At 39.8% G+C, this 19,295-nt stretch overlaps 1 protein-coding gene across 2 annotated transcripts in view; it reads left to right on the top strand.

Annotated features, from left to right (window-relative positions):
- Positions 1 to 19,295, top strand: part of SAMD5 (sterile alpha motif domain containing 5) — a 182,337-nt gene that overhangs the window by 48,094 nt on the left and 114,948 nt on the right. The window contains exon 2 of one of the 2 annotated variants that reach the window (XM_023632958.2): positions 1,165 to 6,281. The exons of the other annotated variant lie outside the window; for it this stretch is intronic. Coding sequence (XP_023488726.1) covers positions 1,165 to 1,227 — 63 coding nt within the window. The 3' untranslated portion in view covers positions 1,228 to 6,281. Of the gene's footprint in view, positions 1 to 1,164; positions 6,282 to 19,295 lie in introns of those variants that run through there. 2 annotated transcript variants of the gene reach the window in all.

Below are 19,295 nucleotides of genomic sequence, written 5' to 3'. Positions count from 1 at the left end.
TGGAGCAGGGGTGAAAATGGCGTGTGCTAAAACAAATTATTGTACCCTAGAGACATGTGCAGAATTGTTTTTTAACAGAGTCTTTTAATGATGCCTGCAATATGACTTTTTTTTGCAAGAGATAAAATTGGGGGTAAGGTTGGAAAGAAGTGGACTGGAAAAACAAAACAAAAGAAAGCAAAATTGATTCAACCTTTTCCAAAAGCTTTTCTAGTTAAAAAAACGGCAAGTAAACAGTTGAACCTAAGCAACACAGTTCACCTGTCATATCCAAAAACATGGGAAGACTCAGGGGTCCTCATTCTTCCTATGCACTCTCCTTTTCTTCCTCTCCTTTGTCCATTCTAATCTGTAATGGATCTTGGGCACACGGCCTTGCCGTGACAGATGGGCAGGAAACTATGATCTGTTTCTGTCTTTCAAGTTTGGAGGAATCGTTGTGACGCTGAAGGGGTTAAAACTGTCAGCACCAATCAGAGCTGGGAGATAATTAGTATAATATCCATGCTAGAACACTGATGCAGATGACCACACACCAACAAATGAATTCTACGAGGTTACTGCTTTGTGAGAAATCCTTGCTAATCTCTTCCCAGCTCATGCACAGCTATTCATTTTAAATGCCTATGTGAAAAAGTTACTGTTTATGCATACAAATAATTATGATGAAAGATGGTCGTGAATCTTTTTTCTTTTGGAAGGTACATTTTGAATTAGCACTTGCAGACACAAGTTGAACAGATATGGACCCTCTGAGCATGAGATAAGCAGCCTCTGGAATGTCTTGCAGTGTGTTGACTACTCTGTGACTAGGTTGCTAAAGCGTAGTATTGAGTGATATGATGTAGGAAGGCAAATTATCGCAAGATATGTGTTTATCTGATGTTTCACTTTACTTTCCTATTCTTACAAGAAACACATAAGGAAAAAGAAGTAGACCAACAAAACATAGGCTTGAGAAAAATAAAATACGTTTTTCATTTATTACCTTCAAAGAGGAAACTGATCAATATCAAGCAGAGACTTAAAGCTGTTTTTCAAAAGTCCATGTGGGAACCAGAGAGGGACAAGTATGACTTAAAAATAGGAGCAGGACTCCAGGATGGACTAGGGAAGGATGGGTAAAGCAGAACGTCAATAACCCCGATATGTTCAAATCCACAGGTCCCCATGGCTGGCATCCTAGAGTACTTAATGAATTGGCCGAAGTCATCACAGAACCGCTAGATATCATTTTTGAGAGCTCGTGGAGGACTGATGAGGTGCCTGAAGACTGGAAAAGGGCAGATTTAGAGCCTTCTTTCAAAAAGGGGAATGGATGATGACCCTGGAAATACTCATCAGCTTAACTTTTGGCTTGGAAAAATTCTGGAATAATCAACTTAGTGCACTGGGTAACTAACTTATGAGAGCTAGAAAATAAGGCAGTGAAATATCACACGTAGAGAAGTACTGGGTTCATTTTTAAAAGACACACCATTGTGAGATGCTGTCTTATGCGTATTTGGGGATTCTCCGCTCCATTTTATGAATCCTTGATGGAAATCAATGAAGTTGGCTAAGGCGTTTGGGTAATAACTAATTTTAAGTTCCGCACAAGACAAAAAGCAGGTGTCTGGCATTTGGTAGTAATTACATCATTTCCAAATTTGCTTTTAACTTGAGAATAGTAGCTTTAATTTTGTATTTTAACATACATCTTTTTTCACTTCATATGGGACTGTGCTTTCATAGGTTGAGATATTTTATATAATTCTATATAGAATAGTTTGGTGAGGGAATTCTTATTTTAAGGTGCTTTATATATAGTTATTTCATATATAGGTACAATCATAAAGCTGGTGAATTAAGGAACATCACTATGGGAAGAAAACTTTTTCTAACTTCTCTTTTTAAATTTAATGTGGCTGAAGTTTAGTGTTAGGACCAATAAGAATGTCTTGCAAGAGCCAGCCATGAGCTGGATAGCTCGTTTTCCTCTCTTCCTGGGGACTGCCAGGGCCGGCGCAGTGCCTTATCCCACCTTACTCCCCAGGTTTCTGAGTTCAGGCCTGGGGGAGCAGGGAGGTGGCAGTGGCAGTGGGCCTTAAGAGCCGTGAATAACCACAGCCAAAAAGGAGAGTAGAATGAGGTGGGAGGAGGAGATTAAGACGAATCTGGAGTTTTTCTAATTCCTCTTACTCTTGCCTTTGGATGTTGGTAGTTTTATTTTCTGCTTAGAAAATGCAACCATGTTGATGGGACCAAAAACTTAGTTGAAAGGAGATCATCAAAGAAGGTATAGATGTGGAACAAGCTCCTGGGGCAGGCAGCTTCTGAGAGCTGCAGAGCAGGACCATATTACAGAATCTAACCTGCACCAGTTAGGAGTACATAAGAGATGGAAGTTTCTGTCAGCACTGTGAGCTCAAGAGTAGGAAACGCTCAAAGGAAAAATTTACATTTATTTCTTCCTGGTGCATATACTGGTCCCTAGGAATGGGCAGGCCGTGAAGATCTTCAAGGACGATTTGACAACAACACTGCTTTAAAAATCTAAGGTTTGCGTAGTTTAGGTACTTCTAGAGATGAATTTGGGCACTGGGTAAAATCAGTCTCATTCTTAAATACAAATGCAAGAAAATTAAGCTCTAAAGTGTATATTAGTTGTCCTTTATACATAGCTTGCAATTTCATAAGGATTATTCTCTAATCAACCTTTCCTCATTTTCTTTTTCAAGTCAGCTAGTGTCTTGAAAATTTCCAAGCTGGGTTTGTTTTTTTTTAAGGAATGGGGGGTCTGTATAGATTACAGATACACTTTATTATGATAATAAATGGCTTCCTGTTCGAGACCTCATTTCCAGGTGCAGCAGCTGTGGCAGATTTATTTCACAGATGTACATTTACATGCATTTGTTGCACTGTTGCTAGAAAAGACCCAGTTTCTGAAAAATCCATTATTTTTACCATGGGCATTATGATGCAATCTACTGCAACCAACCAGGGGGCTCTTTGGTCATTTCAAGTTTCATTTTCTACTTGTGAAACATCTAACTTTGATTCTCCTGCCAAATTTAAATCTTCTCTTTGTGTCTCCTGTTGGCAGTTGAAAATAATAATTCTCTACCTAAATTAAAAGTCACAATCTAGAACGGTGAAATAGCCAAGGGATTTTAAAGACTTCTTACCTAAAGCTAGAAGAAGAAAGCTTCAAAATAAGCAGAGAAGTATTAAAGGAAGTCCATTAATTCCTTTGCATTAAATCAAAATGAGGTAGGAGTTGAAATATAAGAAAAGGAAGTAGGTTTATCAAGAATTGTATCTGGAGATAATTACTTTTAAGAAGAGTAATTTTTTCACAGTGTTTTTTTTCTTTTATCTAGCATTCTTGATATTCTTAATTTTTTTTTTTAAATATTGGCTTTGAGCTGACATCTGTTGCCAATCTTCTCTTTTTAATTTTTTCTTTTTCTCCCCAAAGCCCCCCAGTACATAGTTGTATCTTCTAGTTGTAGGTCCTTCTAATTCTGCTGTGTGAGTTGCTGCCTCAGCATGGCCTGATGAGTGGTGCCAAGTCCGTGCCCAGGATCCGAACCAGCGAAACCCTGAGCCCCTGGGCAGAGCACACGATCTTAACCACTCAGCCATGGGGCTGGCCCCTTAATTTTTTTAAGGTGAAGGAAGTAGCTGAGGGACAAATATGTTATCAAAACAAGAGGATTATCTTGATTTGTGTTTCCTAGAACGTCAAAAGAGATTAATTACAGATTTTTACTTCATAATATCGAGGAATTTGGAGGATTATAGCAAAATTTTCTTCAGTTCATCTTAAAACAGAATTTTGGAGAGTGACGGAAGAAAGATTTTATTCACGTAAAATATTTCTTGGTGTAGGGAATGCATAATTTTAAGGGCTGCTTCCTCACCAAAGGCATTTACAGCAACAGAGAATGGCCGTCCTCGAGTAGTTTCTCAAGCAGAGAAATTTACAGCCTCTTGGTGTTGTGAGATCAACAACGAAAACAATAAGCGTTGAGTTTTTACTTCAGAGTTCCTCAGACCTTAGTTCAAATCCCCGAATCGTGTTAGTAGCTTTTTCCTGTGGTGAATCTGTTAAGAACATAAGCTATAGTGTAGCGTGGGAATCATCTTGAGCAATTATTAAACTCGTCACTGCTCTTTATCCTGGTCTATTAAATGGGAAAAATAAATACCTCTTATGGTTCTTTAGAGGCTTAAGAATTCTGCAACGTACACCCACACAGTTCTTGGCCGGGTGCTCAACACATTGTAGGTTCGGAGGACTTCTCTCCCTTCCCTTTTTGCTCTCAGCTACCTTCTTTATTTGTCCTTGTATAAAAGAGATTACCTTAAAACTGACGGGAAAACTGAAGCGTAAATTGACATGTCCTTATTGGTGCCTTAAATTCACTGAATAGGGCCCCTCTGCTTTCTTTTAGGAAGGATTAAAAAGAGATTACAGTGGCCACTTAGAGTAGGCGTTCAGTAAAAGTTTATTGATTGAATGAAAAGAATGTGATTTTTAAAAGCAGTGAGCAAGTTCATAAAGCCAGCACTTTTCAAGTGGGGGGAAATAGTCACACACACACATACAAAGGTATTTCTTGAACTTTCCTCTTTTTATAACAGCTTTAGATTTACAATTTTGGTGTGCAAATTAGTGAGTGGCATATGTGCATTTTCCTCTGATTTTATGACTGTGATTTACAAATTAGGAGTGCGAATGGGCATTCCTCCACAGCTTCTTCTGGGACGAATCCAGCCAAGATATGAAGCAGATGATGGTGGATCAGCAAACTCTTTCCTATGTGAAGAGAAACCAGACGTGCCTGGGAAACACCTTCCAGCAAACCAAGATGCGCGTTTCTGTATTGTTCTCTCTGAAGAGTCTGCGTGTCGTAAACAGGTCTCTTGCGTAGACGTTGAAGAAGAATAAAAAGAGAGGTTAAAGAAAATTAAATTCTTGGACAAAATATATGGTTTATATAAATTTTTACATGTAACATTTAAGTAGGTATCAAAATATTATGTTTGGGCAGGTGGAAGATTTCTGAATTTCAAAGTAAATAAGGAATAAAGAGTCGAATATTAAACCCAAGAACATATATGAGACATGAGCGAGGACCTGACCTTAAATTGTCAGTCCCCCATTCAGACCAAGGGCCGAGTACCAGGGAATTCTTAGAAGAGATCAGCTGACAACTTGTGCTTAGAATAAAGCCACAATAGATGCTTTATTAAATAAAACAAAATAAGTTTTGTACTGCAAAGCAAATCAGCGAGGCTTTCTCTTTCAGAATTTTCTAATTTTGCTCTTTCTAGCGTTTTCAATGGTCATCAATTAGATATTTCTACATTAGATTTTTTACACTGTCAGATTCTTTCATTAGAAAATCCTTTTCAGCTTTATACTATTAATCTTTAAGGAGGTAAAATCAAGCAACTTTCTACTCCATGATCATTATTTTACATATTTCCATGAAAGGCAAAAAGAAAAAAACAGAATGGTAGTTCAGAAAAATGAATGTCTTTTTTTATTTATCAAAATAGCTATTTTCTTTTAAATTGTTTAAATTCCTGGAAGTGAAATTTTATTTTTTATTGTAGTTGTTAAAAGATAACTTTTAGAGGAAAATGGGTGGTTAAATTCCACAATAAGAGCTGGATGGTATTTTTTTTTTTTTTTTTTGACAATTTGGCCAAAATTTCTTCCACTGGAACAAAGGGAAGAAAGTTAACTTTCAAACATTATTTAAGGTGAAAAATGTCTTTTATAAATGTATTCTGTATCATGCCCTTTGTCAGATGAGTTTTCCCTTATTATTCCAAAAATGAAATGCTGTGTTGAATATCTTGAGCGCAAAGTGATACATTGATTGGGGCACAGGTTAGAAATTCTGTTGTTCAGTGAAGTTGTTGCTCTGTTCCCTAAGCTTGACCATATTCTGAGCTACTGTTTGGGTTACAAAAGCCATTATTCATTGAAAAGTTCTGCCCAGACAGGAATGGGTGTGTGGGGCTGAAAAATGAACACGTGTATGTCTAAGTAGCCGAGCCCAGATTCATTCTAAACGAAAGCTGACATTTGGTTTTGTAAATGTAATTGCAATCGACACTTTTTTATCCCTTTCAGTTATTGTGTTAAAAAGGGGCTGTATGAGCAGGTGCTATGAAGCCTCATTGGAACAGCACAATGAACCGTGGAATACACTCCCATGCGTTGCCATGATTTGCAAACATATGTCCACTCTTCAATAAATGTTATGGCTTTCAAAGTGGTTCCACCTTGGTGTCTTCTGTAATCATTTACATTTCGATGAATGGGATAGAGTATGTGTGTTGTTTAAATTGACGATGTATGAATGTTTACGGTACTGAGCATGGTGATGAGCGGGGAAAATTACAGTTCTGACTGGAAAGAAAGGAAAAAGCGAGACTCCCCACACTGTCTGCAAAATTCAAATAAATCATGATGATGTGTGCTTGGATGCGTTTGGGTGACTGTTATGTATGTGTGTGTCGTGGCTTTCTCTCCTCTGCCCCCACCCACTTACGACTAAAAAGTGCTCCTGAGGGTGATAGCATACGATTCTGTGCCGGTAGTCATGGCCCCCCACAGTGCGGGGTGGGGGTGGCGGGATGTGTTCGGGGTAGGCAAGGCCTTACATGGAGCTTCTCTACAGGAGACCCCGCTCTGCCTCCCACAGCTCCTGAATCTCCATCCCCCGAAGATTGTTGTGATTCACGTACAGATACGCGCATCTCAGGGCTCAGTAGAACTAGAGTCTGCTGGATTCGAATCCCAGCCTGACCACTTTCTGCCTTCAGGACCGTGAGCAAACGGAATAATTATTGTCAATGCTTTGCACAAAAATTAGCACGTGATAAGCAGCCCAAAAATGTTAATTCAAAGAAGTTTTTTAATAGTGTTTTGGGCTGTGTGCTAATGGCATCGTGTGATATGTTTTGCTGCTGATGAATAAATATAGGTATCAGGTAAATATAAGAGTAAATATTAGGAAAAATGTGTGAAAATTTGAACTTTAGAAATGAAAAGGGAGCTTCGGATGACCTAGTCTGAGTCAGAAATTTGGTACAGTTAAGACACTAAGGAGCCGAGAGTTCGATGACATTGGGTTGGGGGCAGACAGTTGCGATTCTCCAGATCCTCAAGTCTCAGCTTTTTGTCTGATGTCAGATCCTAGAAAGTGTACCTAAAGAGATCTGTGGCATCTTCAAAAAAAGAGTCATCTTTCTAGACTGGCCTTAATTTCAATTTAGACCCATGGTTTTCAAGACATAGCCTCACAACACTTCTGTTCCTAAGCCAAAGCTCCAAGCAGCCCCAGGGCTCTGTAGGGGCCGAAATCTTCATCTTCCAGCTCTAAAATCGTATGCTTCATGTCTTCCTTGATTTATCAAGCACATTTAGAAAAGTCAACAGTCTTGGTGGGCAGCGCTGAAAGGTATTTTTTAAAATGGAGATATGTGTGCATGGAGCAAAGATCCCAAATAAGGAGTGCTTGATAAAGAATAGGCTAGTTTATATCATTAATAAAATCACTTCACATAAGGCAGCTTTTGAAGTCTTTCATGTGAATCTGGAAAATGAATACCTTGGGGTCTGATTCCAGGCCATATGCGGCCCCACTGAGGATTTTTTAATTTAAAAGAGGAATCTTGAACAATTTTAAATGAAAACTTACTTCCCCTCCACCTCCCCCTCCACCCCCCGAATTACCCTGAGAACAGAGTGCGTTCGTGTAATTATGGACACTTTTTTGGCCAGTCTCCTCCATCTTAAAATACATCCATGTACCGTTAACAGGATGTCTGTGGAATCTCATCTGTTTCTTGGTTGAATAATGAGCGCCAATTGTGAATTATATATGTTCAGTGTGCATTTTTACTGAATTTATTCGTTGAGCTCAATCAATTTAACTTCAACTTCATTTTGGAAATTAATCAATCTACATAACAGCATTTGCAAAAACAGCCGTTTTGTGGGAAGAATAGACATTTACATATTTTTCCTAATCCTGACCTATAAATCAGAAGCCCTTCCTGTTGAGTAGCTAAGTCTCTTGCTTTCACATCTTTGCTGCTCTCCCATCTGTGAAAGCGTCCAGTGAACAGCATTACCTGACCACATCCTGTGAAAGGTTTGGGAAACAGACAGTATCTGTGAGTAACATCACGTGCTTTAGAGACAGTCACAGAGTGGCATGGCCTGGTTTGTTCCTATGACCTGCAAGAGGCTGTGACCACACAGTGTTGTTCCCCTTTTAGTACCTCCATAGTTCCCAGTGTGTTTTCGCGAACGTTGCAGATACTAAATAATATGTTGAATGGGTGAAGGACTAAATGGACTTTCTCACATGCCGAAGGAAACCGAACCCTGAGGTTGTATGAGTTGGTTCCACCAGGGCATTTTCTGGTTTTGGGAAACGTGGAGGAACGCTGTGACCTTGGTGTTTGAAAGAGCATACTTTTCACCCTCAGACCTGGGAAACCAAATTTCTCTATCAGAAGGTCCTCTGGGGGTGTGGTTTTGTTGTCATTCAGGTCCTCTGGCTTTCTTTTTTCTTTTGTATAAAACCATAAATGCAAATATTTCATAACATAAAACTTTACATATTTATTTAGGTCTTCTTTTGCAGTAATGTATTAAATACTGTTTTGTAATTTGTGAAGTCGTGCAAATATTAAAATGACACACTCTTTGAATTATGATTTTCTTTTGGTCATATTTTCCTAATCTGAATTGTGAGATGGATATCATCTATTCCTATAATTAGAGCTAATAAAATAGCAATCTATTCCTGCAATTAAAATGAATCAGACTGTGATTAACGTACCTATCACATACATGCTAGTGAGTGGTGTGCTGCTAGACAAAATACAAACATGTTTTGATAACCTGCCCCATGCAAACATTAACTTCCCTCTTCCATTGCCTTTTGGACGCACTCCCTTTTTGATATATTTAGAATAAATTGTGATCCATGATTTTGTCCCTGGAAATAATTATTTCTTCCCTAAAGGTTACGTCTACTTTCTACCAATAGAAAGGCAAACAAAGAGTGGAATAGTTAAGAGAAGTCAGTCCGGGGTTGTTCAGACCTGGATTTGGATCCCAGAGAGCTGCTGAGAATTACGATTGCTTGACACAAGAGAAAACTTGCCGCTGTCCAGATATTACATGCCTTGTCTTTGTTTTGCTCTGCTGATATGCGTGGATTACATGGAAGGGAAGGAAGAACGTTAAAGCTTTGGAATCACAAAAACCTGGATGCAAATCCCAGCTCTCCTCACCTGGGTGAGTGGTCCTAGGCAGGTTACTAAGTCCTTTCCAGTCTGTTTCACCATCTGAAACGTGAAGTTAATAATGCCCCTTCAAAGAGGTCTTGTGGAAATGGAACAAACAAATGTGTAAGAAACCCATAGGAGGTCTTGCGTTGGAGGAGCACGAGTCCTCGCTTCACAGCAGCTACAGTGTTGACAGGTGGAGGTGGACGTGAAGAGAGGTTTGTGATTCATGAACTAAAATAGTTTGCAAGATATGTTAGACAAAAGGTTGCATTCTTGAATTAATTACAGAACAACAACATTAAAAAGTACTGTTACCATCACTTAAAAGCCGTTGAATATGTGCCCAGACAGTTCAATGCATTTTCTCATTTATTCTTCACAACGACCCTGTGAGGTAGATGTGATCATTATTCCCATCCTACAGATGAGGAAACGGAGGTAAAGATGGGTTTTTGATGATGTACGCAAAGCCATACAGACAGTAACCAGGAGAGCTGGAATTTGATTCTCACCAGTGTGACTTCAAGCCTGTCCTCTTAACCTTTGTTTATGTTTTATGGGGCCAAATTTAATAGGGGACCTAACATAAGGACAATAAGTTACGAAGTAGGAGAGGGCAGCTTGATGAGAGTGGGATTTATCATAAAAGAGGAGGTACTTGAGAGGCGAGGAGACTAGGTGAAGAGGGTAGCAGGTATATTGCCTTTCTTAAGTCTAGGATGCCAAAGAGGTGCAGACCACCAGTAAGTGCCACTGAGAAAGAAGTTCAACTGTTATGCAATACTGCTTTTCAGTTGAGATTTTTATTTTCAACTTACTGACAAAGCTGTCTTAGACTTATTTATACGTAGATGTTTATGACTGATCACTCAGACATACATGAAAATAAAAGTGGAGCGAAGTAAGTCTGAGGGAATCCTACAGCGTTTTTCTAGGCAAGCTCTTCTGAATCACTTTCAGACTCGGGTCCATCCGTGCCCCTGTTGTCCTCAGTGTCATCACCATCTGGCAGGCAGGAGCATTGCTACACAGCGTGTCTGAGAACACCTTGGTCACCACTGCCTCCAGCAGTGGCAGCCACTTTTGCGTATGTGCACATGGTGGCAACTGCATCATTATTGCCGGTCAAAATCAGCTGTGGTTTTCCATCTGTTGTTCTCCACCCTGGTTTCACACATGTTTAAGTGTGAAAATGTGTGCATTCACATCCGGGGAATATGCTTGATGTCAAGTTACAAGGAACTTTTGACCACTCATCTTGTTTTACCTTATGTCCGTCTACTTTGTTGATAATTACGTGTTAGTAATTTTGTCTATAACTGCGTTGGACTGAGAATAAGAATTTCCTTTGATTCTTTTTTTTTTTTGGAGTTTAATTTTTTTTATTAAGATTATGATAGTTAACAACCTTGTGAAATTACAGTTGTACGTCATTATTAGTCATGTTGTAGGTACACCACTTCACCTTTAGTGCCCTCCCCCCGTCCCCCCTTTCCCCTGGTAACCACCGATCAGTTCTCTTTGTCTATATGTTAAGTACCACCTATGAGTGGAGTCATACAGAGTTCGTCTTTCTCTGTCTGGCTTATTTCACTCAACATAATACCCTCATGGTCTATCCATGTTGTTGTGAACGGGACGACTTTGTCCTTTTTTATGGCTGAGTAGTATTCCATTGTATATATATATACCATATCTTTTTTATCCAATCATCCTTTGATTCTTTTTTGTAATTGAGTCTGCACTAACGTTATTCTCCAGTGAGTCTCTGACATGATTTAAGACACAATACATATTGCTTCTGTTTGGCTTACTGTATTCTGTGTTTCATGGAGATCCCTGGCTCATGGGGAGTCTTAAAACAATGATTTAAATATTATTTTATAGAATTTAGCACCTTCCCCCATGGAATGATGGTAATAATTTATTTGGATATTTTAATTTTTAATGACAATGCCTGATTCTAGAGTACAGTACACCTGTCCACTGTTGGGAGCAGGAATTTGTTCTCACTAATGCTTCAGAAATGCTCTCCATTGTAATTAGAATTCCAAGTGGCAGCTCAAAATTTACTATTTGGCCTTTAACTATTAGAACCTGTTAAAGTATTTGAAGTTTCTAAATGTCTTTGGGAGCTTTTAGGCTCCCATCTTGTGGGCTCAGAGTATGTGTGGTAAAGCAGAAAGAGGCTGGGACTTGGAACCTGGGGAAAGGGAGTCCAAGCTCCTCATGCTTAGGTGGACTTGGTCAAAAAATACCAAGTGCTTTCTCTGGTTAGAGCAAGTTATATACAAATTCCATTTAATCCTTATAATAGCCCGGAAACATAATTGCAGTTACTGCTCCATTTGACAGGTGAGGAAACCAAGGCTCAGAGAGTTTAAGTACCTCAGGAAACTCACTTCACCTCTGTTATCCTCAGTGTCCTTAGATTGACAAGAGGCTCTCACTTGCCGTGAGTACTGGTGATACTGGGTGAAGCACACTGCACATACTGAGTGCTTGAAATGGAAACTAATTTTATTACATTTGTTTTTTATTGCTTTTCTCCTCTTCCATTCCCTAAAGAGTATTGAATTGCCATTTGAAATCATCTTATGGATTCTGAGAGAAAAAGAAACATTTTGGAATTTTTGAACCGAAATAAAAATCATTTTCTACTACTCAAATTGATTCTCCCTATTTTGTCTTAAGTGATTGATTATCTTTGATTTTTTTTTAATTGGAAAAACCAGTGGGAAGCTTCACATCAATGTCCAGGACTTCCTACTGCCTGTGAATATTCTCCATGATGCTGAAATGGAAGGAATTTAGTGACCGAACATTTTTTTAGTGGATGTTTGGGTGAAACAACCTAATATCCTCTGTACTTTTATGACTCAGTAAGCATCCAATTGGATACATAACAAACTATAACTTCTGATAGTTGTCATCTTGATAAAATTTCAATGTCTGCGTTAGAAATATTCCCTTTAGAAAATTATTTCATTGTCCCTACCAAATATAAAACAAGGTAGTATTTATATACATATTAAAACAAAGAAGTTTATTCAATAATTTGATTAAGGCATAGTTTTGAGAAACATTAAAATTGTTGCCTTGAGGCAGCCCTGATGGCCTAGTGGTTAAAGTTTGGCGCTCTCACTGCTTCAGTGGCCTGGGTTGGGTTCCCAGGCAGGGAACCACACCACTCGTGTGTCAGTAGCCATGCTGTGGCAGCTCACACAGAAGAGCTAGAACAACTTACAAGAGAGAGGAAGATTGGCAACGGATGTTAGCCCAGGGCGAATCTTTCCCAGTAAGAAAAAATTGTTGCCTCAAATTTTTGAGGCTGTCCGCCTTCCTTCTTTCTTCCCCCCCTCCCTCCCTTCCTTTGTCTTTCTCTTTTTCTTGGAACTGACGACAAAATGAGTTGAATATAACTCTTTTAGCTCACAAGTCCTGTTCATCTGCTTTTATTTTTCCATGCTTTAATCTCCTTCCAAGTACATTTGAAGAATAAGTAAATACATTTTCTGAAAATTTTGGCATTCTTTCCTGGATTTGGAAGGTGTGAGGAAATGGTTGGCAAAAAAATGATTTATGAATGAAAAATTAAGTCTATACTTCCACTTCAAAATCCTCAGAGACATCACTGATATAAACCAAAGTAGCCATTTTCAATAAGGAAAACAGCCAGGTTGTATGTGATGCTGATGAATGACTAAAAAAAAAGGCATGTAGCAACTGAATTTATATGTAAATGTAAGTGAGTGTTTTTGTAACACAAACCATAGTGTAATCTCAACCCATAATTGGAAAAGAATAAACCAATGAGGGCTATATTCTAGCATCAAGTACACTATTACAAAAGTTCAATCTATCAAAATGATAGATCTCTTAAACGCAATGTTAGGAACAGGGCAAAGCCTCTGACTGTGTCATACGATGGAGAGAAGTTGAAACATTTACAAAGCCTACTATAATTCGTGGACTTATATACAGCTGAGAGAACAAGGAAGGACAAGAAAGGGCTGCACATTTAGTTTATTGCCCCTCTGGTTCATTAATTTTTGAAAATTGTCTTTAGAGTTTTTGACTCTAATTAATAGTTGCTTCAGGTTTAGTTATTTTGATACTATGTTGCTTGGTTGTGTTGTTAGTAGAGTGTTTTGGGTCTATTTATATATAATTGACTTGCTTCATAAACAGTAAATAATGTTGAGCAACTAAAATACTGTGCTTGCTTCCTTCATTCCTGCCTTCCTGAAGAAGAGTGCCCTTAAGTTAAAAAGGTAACCTGCTCTGGGTAATGCTTCTCTCTGCTCACCTTGGAGGTACTGAGGGAGCTTTTTTTTCTTTGGTGAGGATGATTAGCCCTGAGCTAACGTCTGCGCCAGACTTCCTCCATTTTGTATGTGGGATGCTGCCACAGCATGGCTTGATGAGCGATGTGTAGGTCTGTCGCTGGGATCTGAATCTGCAAACCACAGGGCTGTCGAAGTGGAGCGTGTGCACTTAACCACTACACCACGAGGCCGGCCCCCTGAGGGAGCTTTTAAATCATATCAATTATAAAAAATTATATGAGAATAAATATGTCTTTACAATAAAGGATGAGTTTATTCTTTGCATGATTCAAAAATAATTCTGGGCATTAGCTAGTTATAGAAGAAAATTAAGCCTAATTTTCCCCTTGATGATAAAATTGATTATAGTAGACACAGAGAATGATAAATATTAATAGATTATAACCCACATTCTGTGGTTAAAAATGCTTCCAAAGAATTTGGAGTTAAGTATCCATAGGAAAACATATATGACAGAAGTTGAAAGTTTTTTGTGGGTAATAATCATTCATATTTTATACATAACATCCAAAGTAATATCTGCAAAGTGAAAAAAAAGCAAACAAATTCACACTTATTACAGATGAGAAAACGTGGTACATCATTAGAAAGAAAAGTGTTAGACATGGGTTTGAGTTCCTTCCTGCCGCCTAAATCCATGTGGCCTTGGGCGAGTTACCTCACCTTTCTCAAGATTCTGTGAACTATTTGTATAGTGCCATGCGTTCAGTAAATGCCCAATACATGTTAGCAGTTGTCATCATAATTCGTTTTCACATTTGACGACTGTGTTATTAAGACTGTGTGATAAACGAAGGCCCAAGGAATTCCTAAACAATCCGGTTTGAGAAGAATTGATTGTGCAGTATGCCCTGCAGGGACTGCACTGGGGCTCTGAGGGGACCCAAGAAGGAAAGAACAGAGGATTTTCCCCCCGTAGGAAGAGATGGATGTGTGGAGAACTCAGTGTCTTTCAAAACAAAATGGCAAAGTGCCGAATATATTCCTCGTACATACTGGGGACGTAAAGAGAGCAAGCATACACTTTAGATGAACAGTCTTAAAAGATGGGTAGGATTTTGATTATTGGGGGTGAGAGTGGAGTGAAGGAGGAAGGGATTTCCAGATGGTGGAGGCTCATGGGCAAGGGTGTGACGGGATGAATGTGCGTGGTGTTTTGTGGAAGAAAGGACGTGGGCCAGTAGCTCTGCAGTGTAGGGTGAGTAAGGGAGTAAAAGGGAAGATATGGCTGTCACAGCTTGGAAGCAGCCCAGATTCTTAAATGTTATACTAAGAGGACATATTTTATTTTACGGGCTGGGTATTTTTAAACTTTTCTTTCTCGAGCTATATGACTGATGGCATTTGTGTGCCCAATATGTTTTCACGCGACAAATATGTATTGAACCCTTCCTGGTGCCGGGCACTGTTCTAAGTGCTAGGAAAAACTAGACATAAGTCCCGCCATCATGGGGATTGTTTTTCCAAGGCGTATAGGTGTGAGTCATTTAGTGCTGGCTGCTACTTTCTCTTTCACCCAAGAAGGCATATCAGAATGCAAATCTATGATAATCTCGTTATGTTAGGAAGAGCCTAACGCACATAATTGCCAGTCATGCACAAATGCCACTTTAATATACTTGTTAACAGATTATCAGTACACTCAAGCCAATACCAGCTCTTCTGAGTGTCTGGATCCCAGCACTGACAACTGCTGCTCAGGTTGTTGAGGAGGGAAGTGATATAAGAACAAACCAGAAGAGGCTGATATCAAGGCTGATCTCATTCAGGTTCCTCTGAACACCATGGTCCTGTGAAGTCACGGGCAACCCCTCCCTGGGTGTCCCCTGAGGTCTTCTCCCTCTTGTTTGTTGACACCTCCTCTCATACTATAAAGGTCAAAGGTAACGCTATTTCACTGCAAATCCACCACTGGCCTTTTCCTCTCATTACGTCCTACCTCCCATTGTTTTATTTACCACTGACATTGCTGTAATTATATTTGTCTAGACGTCAAGTAGCCCTTCCTGCAATGATGGAAATGTTTTATTCTGCCCTGGTCGATACAGTAGCCACAAGCCGTATGTGACTTTTGAGCATTCGGAACATGCCTAGTGCTCCTGAGCAATGCAAGTTTTCATTTTATTTTACTTAATTAAATAGTTAAATTAATTAATTGTTATAATAGTCTTATGTGGCTAGCAGTAACATATTAGACAGCATGGGTCTAGAGGGTCATAAAAAATGTCCAATTTCGTGTTCTGTTTCCTTGACAAGCATATATCTGGAAAATTCTTACATTCAATTTTTCTAGTTTTTAAAGTACCTGAAATTCTCTTGTGCAGCTAATCTATGACCTTTTTGTTTTTTAATTCTCACTTAGATCTAGGCTCAGGAGGGTGCCCTGCTGCTCTCTGTGCCTTTGCGTGGCCTTCCACTCATAGCAGCAGGCAGCAAAGAGATGCCGCCTTGCGGGTGAAGCTCTGTTGTGGCTTCTTTTTATTTTAAGCTACCTCTTGCCACTCTCTAGCTGAGGAAAAGAACAGTTTTCTTCTCCTTCTCTTTTGCAAATGAGCAACCTCAGGGCAGGAACTGCAAGGCAGAAGCGGAGGCTGTGTTTAGACCAAAGTGTACCCTGAAAAGTCATGTGATTTCCCTTCCCTGGCTCCTGGTTGTTAATGGATGTGGGGTGAGGGAGAGGAAGGGGTCCTGTGTGACCTGCGAGGCAGCTGCATGCATGGTGTCATTCTTTCATACGTGGTGCACAAGAGAAGGAGCCCGTTAGCAGAGCGAGGGAGATGATGAGCTCCATCTTGGACACGTTGAGTTCAAGGTCTTTGTGGTGAGATGTGCAATCGGAAGTGGGATGTGTGTCTGCACCTCTAGAGAGTGATCTGTTCTGGAGATAAATGTTTGAAGGTCATTGGCCTGTGCTAATTAAAGCCACAGGAACGATAAGATGGCCCAGGCACGGTGTGTAGACTGAGAAGAGGAAACGGCCGGTGACAGAACATAGCCAGAGCATCGGTGTTTGTGTGATCGATGAGAGAGAGGAGCTTGGAACGAGATAGGAGGAAAAAACCAAGAAAAGATATTCACCACAGACAAAAGAGAGACAATTCCAAGAAAAAGAACATTCCACAGTGTCACAAGGTCAAGGTGAGGTAAGGACTGAAAAGTATCCCTTAGGTTAAGCCCTGTGACATGGAAAGCGGAGATTCCAGTGAGAACAGGTGACATGGCTCTGAGGGATGGGTGGGAGGCAAGGAAATGAGGACAGCGGGTGTAGTCAGCTTCTTAGCAGGTGTTTGACTGTGAAGAGGTGGGAGCTGGAATAGCTATAGCTGGAGTGGGCTGAGAGGTGGGTGGGAGGTTTGTGGATTTCGTTCTGTTTGAAGGTAGGTTAGAGTTGGGTCAAGCTGAGGGGTCCATAGAGAGTGGCTGACGATGCGAGTGGGAGGGGGAGGAAAAGATCATCCAGAGAGGGGGGGGTCTTGAGAAGGGAAGGTGGTTAGGGTCCAAGAACAGGTGGAGGGAGAGACATCAACCTCAGGCAGAGGGAGGACGACTTTCAGGTTAAGGTGGAAAGGACCGGTGTGGCCACAGTTAAGTTAAATGGCTTGTAGATGGTGGTGAAGGAGGCCCGGTCCAAATGCTGGCTTTATATCCAATTAGTCTCCTGTTTAAGAATCTGTACATTCCTAACATGACCTTTATATATGGATTGAGCTAATATAAATAACGTTCATAGAGAGAGTCCCAGTCCGAATCAGAGTGCTTCTGAAGCTGGTCCAGGGCTTTCGGAATGTGGAATTAAATATTGTAGTCATTTAGTTCAATAGCTTATAGTCCCTGGCCGCTGGCATCGGCAGAAGGCCCTCACAGCAGCGGGCAGTCCTGAAGCTCTGAGCCGAAGAGGAGGTTTGGGTATCCCCCTTGACTAAATTAAAGGCAGGAAGCGAGCACAATAATTGTTTTGGCTTTTCCTCTCTGCAGTTTGTTTTTGCAAGTGTGTGGTTTTAATTTTAAAAACACTATGAAACACATCCTTGAATTTCTAAGGTGCAGAGCCCTCAGCTGAGAGTCAGGCTTGGATTGGATGGGGGCTGCGTCCAGAGGCCCAGTGGCACCTGTCTCTGGCCCACAGGGTCCGCGGAGCCTGCCCGCCCGCGTGGTGTGCAGCTGAAATGTTATCTTCGCAGGTGCTAGAAAACACAGTTGCTGCAGGCAAACGGGGCGTGTTGGAGTCTCAGTGGCATCAGCTTCGAAGAAAATCTTGTTATGCAAAATGAAAATATGACTGAACATTAAAATACTTAATGATTTCTTAAAGTAACATACCCTTTCGTTAAATAAAAACAGGATATATAAAATCCATATCTAGTTTTAACATAAACATTTCATTACATGAATATTTTTCCAATAGGAAACTGAGCAGCTGTTTCTCCAGATGCCACATCAGGGCTCTGAAGGGAATAGTTGCTAAATGCAATAGCATAGTTAGCTAGATATTGGAAGAAATACTGCAAGATGTGTTTGGTTAAGCAGGAAGCCTCAGTGAACTAAAATTTCAACACGCATCGTGGAATTAATGTGAGAATTCGGGTTACATTCTAAACAAGGGAAATGTAATTGCTATGCTTTTGAACTTACCACATTCTAATTTTTATTATTTAAAACCTATTAAAAATCCATCACAAGAAACCCTCTTTGTTTTTCCTACAATCAGTTGTCATTGTGGCAGCCAATTGTTTTGAGAGAGAAAGTACAAACATTATTATGTATGAGAAAGAGCCGACACACACAATCCATATATTTAGCTGACTTGAATATGTGTGGGCCAGCGTATTAAATCATGTGTATAACTACTTGAAAGATAGATCCAGAAGGTTACAGGTAATTTTTATGCAGCAGCCATCAGCCCTATACTGAAATGAAAACCTCCTCATAAACTAGTTCGCGATCTCTTGCTATTCTGCGCCATAAAGTGGTAAAATGAAGAGCAGAAGAAATTTATGGAAGGATTCCCTATCTCTAGAATAAGTTACCTGATAATGATGTAAAAAAATAGAATTAAAAAACACTAAAAACTTGGGGCTGGCCCCGTGGCCGAGTGGTTAAGTTCGCGCGCTCCGCTGCAGGCGGCCCAGTGTTTCGTTAGTTCGAATCCTGGGCGCGGACATGGCACTGCTCATCAGACCACGCTGAGGCAGCGTCCCACATTCCACAACTAGAAGAACCCACAACGAAGAATACACAACTATGTACCGGGGGGCTTTGGGGAGAAAAAGGAAAAAATAAAATCTTTAAAAAAAAACAAAAAAAAATCACTAAAAACTGGCAATTTACATGGAAGAAACAGGGAAAAAACCTACTTGATTCTTCTGACAAATGAAAGATAAGAATCTTGAGTATTCTTCTATTTCTAAAATATCTGTGAGTGAAAATGTTCAATTGGATTGTCAGGTTAAAAAGTCTTTAAAATACTTTAAAGAATATATGATTTTCGTAAAAATATATATAGTCTATACATGTAAGAAAAATACTGCAAAGTCCAGTGGCAGTGTGTTAACAATTCTTATCTCTGATTGATATGATTATAGGCATTGTTATTATTTTTCCTTTATTAATGAATATTAGTGCTGAGCATGT

The sequence above is a fragment of the Equus caballus genome, chromosome 31, assembly GCF_041296265.1.
Source record: "Equus caballus isolate H_3958 breed thoroughbred chromosome 31, TB-T2T, whole genome shotgun sequence".
NCBI lineage: Eukaryota > Metazoa > Chordata > Mammalia > Perissodactyla > Equidae > Equus > Equus caballus.
The sequence above is the reverse complement of the archived record's forward strand: the minus strand, read 5'-3'. Positions and strand labels throughout refer to the sequence as shown.